A 12451-nucleotide genomic window follows, 5' to 3' on the forward strand; every position below is an offset into this window, starting at 1 on the left:
TTTAAAGAGGGTAAAGTACAAATTTTTTTTTTCCCATTTCAAGTGGGTTCGGCATATATGTAGACTTTCATAAGAAACCTCATGACAAACTTTCATCCCCAGTCAATATACTCTTCCAATCAAAGTCCCAAACAAAAAATAATAATAATAATAAAATAAAAAAATTGAAGAAATTATACATCTTGTAGGTACGATAACAAACATGAAGTATAGGATCGCATTTCTCTCAACACATGTATAGCTTGTTATTATGTCAGAGGACTTTAAGAAAGGTGGGTGCATTACTGAGAAAATCAGATGAATTGTTTCATAGTTGTCATTATATCCTGAGGACTCTAAGAGAGATGGGTGCACTCCTGAAAGTATCATAGGAATTGCTTCAGAAACTCTGTAGCCACCAGCCTCCCCCTTGTGTTCACTGACATTTTAAGTTCGCTTATCTCCTTATCAATATCCTGTGAAGAAGCAAGAATTTGGAAAGCTATCAACCTAAATATAACAAGAAAACATATTTGACATAACATACACGTATGCATGTGTGAGTTGTATAACAAGAGTAAAACAGCATCAAAGAAAATAACAAAAACAGAACAAAATGGAATATTTATTGTTTGACCCATATCCTGAGATAAGAAGTCCAATAGGAGCAATACTTGAAACCACAATCCACAATAAAACCCCGATATTGAGATCGGCTAAAACAGGGTGATAGTCAAAAGAAATTACCGAAAAACTTGGTAGAATTGCTATAACTGCTATGGATGGTCCAATACTGAATAACCGATTATCTCCTTTAGATGAAAGAATATTTTCTTTGAAAAGTAATTTTGTCCCATCCGCTAGAGCTTGAAGAACTACTAAGGGCCTGGAATATGCGGGTCCAATACGTTGTTGTATAAGCAAAACAACCAACACCCTGGTATCAGTACTTAAGTATCACATCTTGAAAGATGGATTTAGACACCAGCAAAACAACCAACACCCTGGTATCAGTACTTTTAAGTATCACATCTTGAAAGATGGATTTAGACACCGTTATACGCTAACACTCCTAATGGCGACAAGATAAGTGATTATCAGATATTATAATTGGTCCATAGCAGGTAGCCCAAATCAGCTAATTATGAAAAGTTTTGCACCATGTATCAGACATGATTGGACTTCAACTATGATGCTGAGGTCTAATGTATTAAGCACAAAGCTTCAGGTACAATTACTGAGGATAGATTGCAACCATCCTCCAACACAATAACATAACGAGTAAATAGCAACACAGGCAAGCGATTGAATTTTGTAACACCCCCGGCACCCCCTCCCCCCAGCCCCCTCACCACCAAAAGCACCCACTGGCACCACCCACAAACCAAAACAGAAATCTCAGGATCCAAATAACTAGGCTATCTAATAACTTAGCTAATGTAAGTCCAAGATTGGGCCTTGCAAACCTCCTCATATAGTTGCACATTTCTGTAGGTAAGAAGCATGGTTTTAAAAACCGAACCATTAAAAGAACTGGAAAATAAAAAGTTTCAAGGTTTTGAGGATGAACAACTAGGGTTCAATAGAAGCTCAGACTGTGATAACGACATAAATAATTTAGTAATTAAAAAATGAAAACTCTTAATTAAAAAATCTAAAGAATATAAATAATTTTTGAGTATATTTTCACAACTATTATTATTAGAGAATAGAAAATCTTAAAGCATAAAAAAATATAGACTATCACCTTTTTTTAGCTGATCTCAATACTAGGGTTTTTTTGTGGATTGCGGTTTCAAGTATTGCGAATTCGTGGATTCTCGGATACGAAGATACCATAATTACAATTAATCCACTAATTATAAAAGTATAGTTATGTGAACAAACAAATAATTTTGGTGTCACACAATAATTTTAGGTACATTAAATCAAAATCAAAATTTATGAGTTTAATTATACAATGAAATAACATGATGGAATATAATAAATATATTAATTAAAATAAAAAATAATATGAAATTTTTATTTATTTTATTGTTACGTGTCATTTGAGTTTTTAATGTATGTAATTCATTCTTATTTCACTTTAAATTTATTAGTTTCCATTTTAGTTCATCATAAAGTGCATGGTCCAGGGGTTGTCTAGCTGACATATTAATGAGCTCTTCTAATGATGGTGCAAATCGGTCTACGCAATAGATGTATGATATCCAGTTCTCTATGCTTAAAAAACCAGCCCTTGAGCCGGTTCCCTGTTAACTCGGTTTGACTGGGCAGTCTAGTTTTAAAACTACGGTAAGAAGTGCTTTGACAATAACAACAAACACTACTGCCACAATACAGATGTGTTTTCAAGAATCAATAAAGAACACCTGTAGCTTGCTCTTAATAGGAGTTAGTATCAAAGGCTCAAATATGGTGTAATTTAATAGTTAGTAGTTTGTACAATATGTATACTACATACAAAGGAATGGCTGGAATCACATTAAAGAACCAAAGCTCAGAGAGTAACTCAAGTATGGGAAAAAAATTGCTTGGCTTTGAACTTTAGGTTTTTCGTTGTTTTCTTGTTGAGGCCAGCAACCCAAGGCTAACAACAATGTACCATATTAAAACCCTTGTTTAAACAATGAGAACAGTAGAGTTAATTCATATTAAAGCTATTAATCAATATATGTCAGTCAAAAGAGCTGAGTGGCTTTGTATGCACAGCAGAAAGTAGTTACAAAATCAAGTCTTTGTTAGATGGAGTTCAGCATATTTATTGGCAGACCGTAGAATCATCTGGCCAATCCATTGGATTCCATTCAGTAGAGTTTTTTTGGCAGGTGATTCCATCCATTAAAACAACAGTCAAAATGGAAAAAGAATTTATTACCCAATCAGAGAATTTATTACCCAATCAGAACATGTCTGGAATAGTTTTCTATTTTCATACAAGTATATATGAAGAATATAGAAAAACAAACTATTGAATTTGAATTAAACACAAGTTATATGGCTGCATATCCTAAACAAAGAACTTCATTAAATCATTATGATAAACTTGGAGAGTTCAAGTGCTATGCGCTTAGTCAATTAACAAGAAATAATTTGGAGGAATGCATTCAACAGCCATCTCCTAGAAGGAAATCAAGTGAAAATTGAAAAGGCAAGTTATAGGGTAAAACAAATTCTTGCCTCCATGAATTGCACGATAAAGTCTATGAGTTTGTGTTTCTGCATCTCCTCACAATGGTAGTTTGTTATCAGAAAACTAATGTCATAACCCTGTAAATCGAAGCATCAACACATATAATTAAGAAAAATAAATAATTTGAAGGTCATCTGAAATACATCTTGCAAAAATAGTGCTTTGGAATACTATTAATTAGTACAAACAACAGAGAAAAAATATATTTGAGACTGGTAATTTTGCATTTATTCATTTGAAGTAGAGTTATAAAGACCTTTAGGCAAGTGCACACATAGCAAACCAAAGCCAATTTTTGTTCAAATGCTCTTCGATTCAGCAATAAGTGATGTAAACTGATACATCATTTGCAGAAACACATCTACAACATCAAATTTTCCACAGAGCAACCTCAGTTTGTTGAGAATTTCACATTCCCAAGAGCCTCAAGGAGATTGCAATTTATTGGGCCATAAACAAATGTATGTATTGCCAATATACTGCATCTAGTCAAGGTGAAGTGAAGCTCAACTGTGTACGCACACACTAAAAAAACATAAACATTACCTAACCTCCTCTCACGGAACAGCTTCAAACCTAACTTGCTCCCACAATCTCAAATGTATGAAGCAGTGATTATGCTGGTTGACTGAAGGGGCCAGCAACAAGTAGTTTATTACTTTTGCAGAAGATTATAAATTAACATTTCTATAGTTGGTTTCATATTTTTCAGCTGTAAATCAATTTTAAAGGATTTAAGTTGATCTCCTTTAGGTGCAATATAGAACATGCTCAAAGTCTCCACCAAGCATCACATTTTCTTCATGAAAAAGGTTATACAAACTTGCCTTCTTCCAATGAGACCTCCACTTAATTTCTAAAAGATATGATTGACAGTCTAAAATTAATGCAGTTTCAATATAAAAATTCTGTTGCACATGCAAACTGAGACATAGGGTTCTGAATTCTAACTAGATCTCAGAGTTCTATCCAAACAGTAGAATTGATAAAAGGAGCATTCATTAAAATTCAATACATGCAGATTTTTTCAGGGGGTTACAAATTACATCTAATTTGAGTTTGAATACTTCATTCTACAAATAAAACTACAGCCAGTGTCTATGCTTTTTAAATTGGTAAGTGACACATCCAATAGGCCTGGAATTCACAGCCTCACCCCCCACCTAGACCTCATATGGGGAGGAGATACCAGTTGAGCTAGAGCTCATTGGCTACAACTAGTGTCTACACCTTTATATACATAAGCATTTTTTTTTTTTTGATAGGTAATCAAAGAAATATTATTAATGAAAATAGAAAATAAAAATACAAATTGTTCATGATGATGAACAACAAGAAAAGGATAAATCAAACAACAGAGAAGAGGGACACCAGGAAACTAATCTAAGAGAAAACATAAACTCAGAGAGAGAGAGGAACAATTAGTAAAACCCCAACAATGAGACCACTCAAACAGACTACGCTGGCATAAAACCTTTAACTCTTCCAAAATCTTCTCAGTGTCCTCAAAGGAACGACGATTTTGTTCCAACCAAACAATCCACATTAGTGTTGTTAAAAGCGCACTTAAGCGCAAAGCCCTTGGGGCTTTTTCCTTCTAAAGCGAAGCGCCCTCACAAAAGCGTGTTTTTTTTAGCTTTTTTATTAAGCGCAAAGCGCGCTTTTTTGAGCTTTTTGTAATTTTTTTTTTTTAAATTCTGATTTGATTTTTAGCCATTAGATCTAAATATGTTTGATATAAGCCATTGGTTTAATATACAAAAACTAATAGTGTGGTGTGCTACCATACATCTAATCCTATCTCTTTAGATATTTTTGAACTTTTATCCATAACCACACAAACAAACACTAAATCAGACACTCACAAAGATAACATTACTTAACATTCTAGTACTTTTTAGCCTTTTCCTTCTTGGTTCTATCTTCTATTTTGATTTAATCATGTTTTGTAATCATGGTCATCAAATATCATGGTTGCATATATTTTGTAAAGCACAATAGAATCATATAAATGTTATATAAATTATATAAAATGTTTTACTGTAATTTATATGATTAATTGATCACTTGATTGTTGTATTGATCATTAATAATTTTTTTTTAATTTATTAAATTTTTTTTTTTTAAATGTGCGCTTCACATCGATCAGGCGCGCGCTTGCGCTTTGCGCCTAGGTTCTAGGAGGCCTTTGCGCTTATGTGCGCTCAGCACTTTTAACAACACTGATCCACATCAAGCAACCTGGAATCAAATTCCAGATATTTGAAGCAACCTTTGGGATACATTCTCAAAATGTTCCTCCCAATCTAGAGAAACCAATGCCCTATCAATTCTTGACATAGAGGATATACCATAATCTTTGAACCAGGTGAAAGAAGCCTCGTCTAACAGTAAATCAACTTAAGAATTACTCTATAAAATCCAAGAATGCAAACATAGCCAGGCTAAAAGACTCGCAGCCAAGCCTCTCACTTGGATACCTAATAATGTTGAAAATCTCCTACCAAACACCATGCCATAGGCCACCTAGCACGCACCCTTGATAACTCCTCCCACATAACAGACCATAATCCATCATCATTAGGGCCATACATACCTGTACAAGCCCAAACAAAATCATCCACCACCCTTCTCAGTAAGACATTGACAGAAAACTACCCAACTATTACATCCATTTTTTCAAATAACCTCTTAAGTCTTATCCCAAATCAGCAAGACCACTCCTGATGTCTAGACAGCATCCAAAACAGCCCAATCGATGAAAGGACTACCCCATAAACTCCAAACAAAAACAGTGTCGATAGAAGACACTTTAGTTTCCAGGAAAAACAATATCACAATTCCACTCTTTGAGAAGATTCTTACAAACCTCTCTCTTCCAGGGATTGTTGAGCCCCCTTACATTCCAAGAAAGCAGTCATAGAGTCATTTAAAACTACCAACAGCCCCCACAACATTCGAAGAAACTCTGCTCCTACTCCTAGAGGAGACACTGTCATAATTAACATCAGAAATTAGCCCCTTAAGCTCCTTGAGACCTCGTGTCCCTGAGTTTGTAGTTCGCTTAGACACCCCATCATTGGTCACCTCAAGACATTCTTGTTCAAGAAGGCGAAACAGAGCCAAACATTGAGCTTCATGTTTCACAATAGGAAAACCCACCATATTACAAAAAAAATTTATCAATTGGGACACCCAATTTGAATTTGGTACAATTTCTACCACCCGGGCTCCTTCTACGTGATCCTGAACCATCAATAGCTCACTGAGTTCATTGGGATCCCATCGGGTCAGACGATTGCACTCAAATAAACAATTATCTTTAAACCCACTATCACCACCTCGGTTATTAGCTCCACTGTTGTCCCATGGCAGGAGGAGGCCCAGAATCATTCTAACAAATCCCAGTAGTACCCATTAACCTCGGCTGAACCGCCACTTCATGGTCCTCACCAAAATCCTCAGTTCGATCTCCCCCTTTCCCAAACTCAATACCCATCTCATTACCCAAATCAGACAAAGGGGAAAGACGATTTTGATCCACCCACTAATGCCAAGAATGAGATTGCGATCCATTTTTCAGAATCGGTGACTCCATCGCTGCCGCTGCAGAGGTAACCAACATATTTCTGATGACCCCAGAGGATCGATGTGCTTCACCATTTGTTTCCTCGTCATCGCAAGTCGTTGCCGCTGAAAAAACAGCTTTAACAGAGTCGAGATCCACCATGGAGGAGCTACGCCCTAACTCCATATCTATCTCGGCCCTCGGTACACCGGAATCTTCCATTGGCATGCACCCAGCATAGCTTGAGCTTGAGCTCTCGCCAGTCCTCCTCTATATCAACTTCAGACCCCGAACCTCCAACATAGGTTGGACTAGAGGCCCTTTAGCTTTAGAGTCTTTCGGGGCCACCAAATGGGCTTTCCCAAGACCAAAATCATTAATGGCTTGTTTGGATGGAGGGGGGAAGGAGGAGGAGTGGAGGGGAGTAGAGTAGAGTTGGCTAAAAATAAGCTAATTTTGTGCTACATTTACTCTACTCTTCATTAAAAGGCCTATCTTTATTTAAATCACTGGGCTTTACCCAAGTAGAATATCTCTTCCCTTCTTCAGGTTTAAAAATTCACAAAGCTAAGTTCTCATCAGTCAACTTAAAAATAAATGCACGCGTGGGTCTGCTATTGATGGCAGTATTAATAGTAGAATCTCCATGAATCACGTTACAACCCAAATTATCTCCCAATTTTTCAAAATTCCTTGACTTTTGCTGATTCCCATAATTGTCCACAATATGCCTATTCCAGCCATCAATGGCTGGCTGAACAGCACCACCCTCCCCTCCATTCACCGGCCTTGATTTGTCACCAGAAAAGATAAACCTAACTCTTTAATAAAAGAAGATCACCCCAAACGATTAGTGCCTTTGGGAATCATAACACATCCTCTACGAGCCCCACCATGATACACTGCTATAACCACAAAAGTGCCTGCCTTATTCGATCTACCACAAAATTCCAATAACTTATTATTTTCACGGAAACATTTGCAAAGAGAAAACTTCCCTGGCACCCAATCATGTATATCAGCGAAACAAGAGAGAATCCACTCAATGCCTTTATGTCCTACCCAAATAGCACTCTTAACATTTTGACGACTCTCATGAATAGCATACGAATTGGACTGCCCACCATTGAAAGAAAAAGAGAAAAGTTTTGCATCAATATGAAAAGAACTTCCCTGCCCCCATGGTCAGATGAAGAAGCAGCAGGTTTGATGGTAATTTTAGGTAGTGTTGTCACTGGTGAGGGTGGAGGTTTAGTCACAGGAAGTTTATTGGGTTGTGAAGTTGAAGGGTGTGATGGTGAAGGGTGTGGTGGTGGGGCTGAATTAGGTGGGATAGGGGAATAACAAAAGGGGTATGGTGGGCAACTAAAAGATGGGAACAGAGCAGGGAACAAAAAAGGATATGGAGAGAGAGGAGGAATATGTGCGGTTGGCGGTGCTAGGAATGGGAAAAGGGAAGGATTTGGTAATGGCTGGGGGTGAGGGTGAGGGTGAGGGTGATGGAGAGGGTGGGGATGAAGGTGGGGGAGGGATGGAGGAGACAACTAGGGCATGGCAGATTTCATAAGACTTCCCTAGTCAAACACAACATGCTTCTGTACTGTTATTCGAAACTGCCTTTAGGATTCATGTGTTTGCTTCTCAATTAGAAGGTGCTTAACTGGGTATGACCTCTAAGTGTCTACATAAGCATTAAAATAGGATAAACAATGACCTTGGTACCTAATATCAATACTAACTTTATTTTTTCTTGATAGGTGGCTCTGAGTGCCATTTAATGGCATTTATCATGATAAATTATCAATATTCTGCAGCATAAAGCACCAAGAGTAACTGGTGTTTCTTCATGAAGTATATGGTGGACATTATTCATATGCTGAAAATAGGCACATATAGACTATGGACTAACACAAGGACTAAATAAGCAAGACAATCAACATGATAATACAATTATGTCCAACGTTCACTACCTGAATATAAAGAGGACCGTGAATCTTCAGCAAAGTATGGAAACACAAATTTTAAGATATTTCAAAGCCCAGTAATGCTGAAGTTCTCCATTTCCAAGGTTAGAAAAAGGTTTCATTGGACCCAGCATAATGAACCAATAGAAAAATTAAAAATTAAAAAAATAAAAAATAAAAAAGAGCAAAAACTATTCAATTAGGAAAAGTAGGCTATTCTGGAACACAGATTTGAACCAGCTTAACATACACAAAGAAATAATTTAGATCTGAGCAAACACATTCCCATGCCCATAGGATACAGCAAACAAAGAGTTTGAGCAAAAGCAACATCAAACACCAAAATATACAACAATCGTGTTCTAGTTTTGATGTGGGGAATTCTTAGCACCTTCCTAGGCTACTTTAATATTTGCTGAGTCTTAGTATTAAGTTTTTTAAAGTTAAATAGTTGCTAGTCCAGTGTAGGCATAGCTGGGTAGTTTCCAGATTTTCTAGATTGGGCTAAAATGGTCTGCAACAAAGGCCCATTGATGCAGGAGCAAAACCAAAATTAGAATTTATATTTTCAGATTTTTGTCTTTATCTCATAGGAAATTGGATAATTGTAGACTTTTATTTTTGAATATGGATAAGGATTAGATTTGAGTTTAGATAGGGATTAGTTTCAGTATTATTTTCAGTTTTAGAAATGATTATCTTCTATTCCTAGAAGCTCTAGGTAAGGGTTCTAGATGGTTGTATTTTGGAGAAGCGATGAATGATTAATGAAATTTCAAATTATAGATTTTCTTATATGTTGGGTGTTGATTCCTAACACCTTAGGTGCGGATTCCTAAGTTTCTCGCTTGGTGTTGTTTCCAGGCAACACCTAGGTGCTGATTCTTAGGGTTTATCTTTTAATTTTCTTGTTCTTTTATTTTTCTCTTGATTGTCCACATTAATTCCATGAATATTATTTTATGTTTTGAGTACTTTTTCTATTTTGCAGTAGTAGTTTCCTTTTGGTTTAGAAGTCCTTTAAATATTATTCTATCATTTATGAGCCCTAGTCTTTCTAGGAAAAAGATTAGCAGTAGCCTATAAAGGTTTTTATAAGATCAATCAAATTGATATCAGAGCCCTCTAAAGCATCTGACCTTCATCACCCCAGTCGACAAGCATACTGTCATTATGACAGTATAACCCAATACAAAGACCCATTAAGACAATTCCTTGATCTAGTCAAGCAAAAGTATATGCAAAGTAAAGAGCAACATTGAGTCAAAGAGAGGGGTGCACACATACCTGTACTGGCTTTCTCCTCAATACTTGAAATGCTTCTGCTCTCATTGATAAAAATCTAAGAAATTTTTTAGTTAGTATGTTTTCGAGTTCATCTGCCTGCTTTACCTATAAACAGGAAAAGAAGAAAATGAGCGAAAGACCAAAGATTGCAAACTATACATTTATGATCCTATACACATGTCCAAATTCAGAAAAAAAACTGGTAACCTATCCCAGAAATGAAAGGAACAAGACAACAGTTATGCTATTCCTGGAGCAGTCAATGATGCTTTTCATGAGCCAAGTGTGAGTATTATATGACATGAGGAACAACTGAGCAAAAATGATATTTTAGGGATAAATGCTTTAGGGATGAACAGGTTTGAAACATGTTTGAGAGGCCCGGCTACCTCAAATTAGTCAGATTATTTTTTATAAAACTTTTTCTCGCTTTGATCAATATGGGTGGGATTCGTAGTTTTTTCATTGAATTTAAGCCTTTTCAATTGTTGGTTAAGGAAGGAGGAAATTTTTTCTCCTTACGTATTTTGAACGGGGCAAACACTTCATGAAGTCAGTATTCATGGGCAAGAATGCAGCATTATGGCTGATGAAGAATATAGAACACGCTGTGGTCGGAATCAATCCCAAACAGTTTTTTACGCTTAGGGAAGGAGATACTGCGTACACTTTGCAGCAGGGATCAAACTCTTGGTCAGTTCCTTTTAGTGTCTGAACTCAAAGTTGGCGAGTGTCAAAGGTCTGTTGTAATCCCTGGAGGCAAAGCACAAAATGGTTGGAAGGTCTTTGGGCTTGAATTGAGAAAGATGTTGGAACCTGACCAATATGCTTTAGGTGGTTCAGGCCAAGCCAAATTTGTTTCTCAGCCACAGAGGAGAATGTCAGGATTTCATCCCTCTCGGTCTTTTGTTGAGACATTGAAGGGTTAGGTGCAGTCAAGGGATATGATTCAGTCACAACGTAATACAACCAAGGATAAAGATAAGAATATGATTCAGGAGGAGTTTGTGGAGAGGCAAAATCAGTCAAGGGGGTTGTTGGCGATGTTTCTGAAGCTTACAGGTGCTAAGGTGGGGGATATTCCGGTAGGCAAGCCTGGTATGATGATGGTGGGAGGAAGGGATAGGAGGGAACAATGCATTTAGTGGATACTAATTTAGGAGAGCAAATCCCGGCAGAAAATAGGAAACGATTCCCATTAAGTTTCAGTTCAAATTCAAAATCAAATGAAAATGGGAAGGGGAATGATATTAGGAGATCATGCTAGATAGGGAGTGGATTAATTGTGGAGGTTGATGAGAAAGGAAAGAGACGGGTTTCTTGAAATAGCACTAAAGGGGGAGTAAAAAATTTTAAATGGGTAGCACGGGCCTCTACAGAACTTGGCAAGTGTAAGTTGGGTTTGGGCCCTAACAAGTTGGTAGCCCAACAGACATTTAGTACTTCTGGTCTAGGCCCAAATACCACAAGCCCAAACACTTTTGAGCCTGGGGAGTGCTCCAAAGATTCTGTAGGGCCTTGTCTCTCTGCCCATAGTCTCGAGAAGGCTGGGGAGAGCCCTTTGGTGCCTCCGATGAGCTCTATGGTGCCGGCATAGGTGGTGGGATGTCTTGTGATGTCACAAAAGGCATGGGTTGAGGCTGAGAATGCTGGAATGATTCTCTCAGTGCCTCTGATGAGTACTGTTTCGCCGATACAAGTGGCACGATGCACCATGACGCCTCAGAAGGACTGTGATGAGGCCAAGAAGGCTGGAGAGAGCACATTGGTGCCGGCAATGTGGCGGGATGTCTCGTGATGCCATAGAAGGCATGGGTTGAGGGCAAGAAGGCTTGAAAAAGTCTCTTGGTGCCTCTGATGAGTATTGTTCTGCCGATACAAGTGGCGCGATGTATTGCAACGCCTCATAAGGACTAGGATGAGGCCAAGAAGGCTAGAGAGCCTTTCGATGTCTTCGACGAGTGTTGTGACGTTGGCACAAGTGGTGCAGCCTCAGAAAATTTGTTGTGATGCCAAGAAGGATGAAGAGATTCCTTCAGTGTCTTCAATGAGTATAGAATTGCTGGAAAAGGTCACGCACGGCCTCCAAAAGCCTCAAAAGATGGTAGAGAGTGTCATCTACGATGGAATTTGTGCTTTTGGCTTCAAGCTGATGAATGGAGGATCGGTTTCGACAATCCTATGGTCGTCGAACCTCATCCCATTGCCACGATTGGTCAGCCCTTCTTTCTCCGATCTTCTTATGGGGTTGTTGAGAGCTAGTCTTTTGGGCTTGGGAGATACGGGTGGGGAGGAGAATGCAGTGTTTCATGCAGATTCTCTTAGCTTACCTGGGGTTTCCTTTTTAGCGGTAGATGCAAAGGTTTTATTAGTGGGTTTCGGTGAGAGCGAGGAATTTTCAGATTGTGCTCCTCTGAAGATTATTCCTCCAAATAGGTTGACTACTTCAGTAGAAAAAGA

At 37.8% G+C, this 12451-nt stretch overlaps 1 protein-coding gene across 2 annotated transcripts in view; it reads right to left on the bottom strand.

Moving 5' to 3' along the window:
* Nucleotides 1-12451, bottom strand: part of LOC142626111 (actin-related protein 2/3 complex subunit 4) — a 52644-nt gene continuing 40193 nt past the window's right edge. The window contains exons 6-8 of one of the 2 annotated variants that reach the window (XM_075799898.1): nt 9992-10096; nt 3160-3249; nt 1-455 (exon numbers count right to left, since the gene is read on the bottom strand). In XM_075799898.1, the coding sequence (XP_075656013.1) occupies nt 366-455; nt 3160-3249; nt 9992-10096 (285 nt within the window). In that variant the 3' untranslated portion in view covers nt 1-365. The remainder of the gene's footprint in view (nt 456-3159; nt 3250-9991; nt 10097-12451) is intronic. The other variant, XM_075799899.1, reaches the window with a different exon arrangement.

Source organism: Castanea sativa, chromosome 2 (assembly GCF_040712315.1).
Source record: "Castanea sativa cultivar Marrone di Chiusa Pesio chromosome 2, ASM4071231v1".
NCBI classification, from domain to species: domain Eukaryota; kingdom Viridiplantae; phylum Streptophyta; class Magnoliopsida; order Fagales; family Fagaceae; genus Castanea; species Castanea sativa.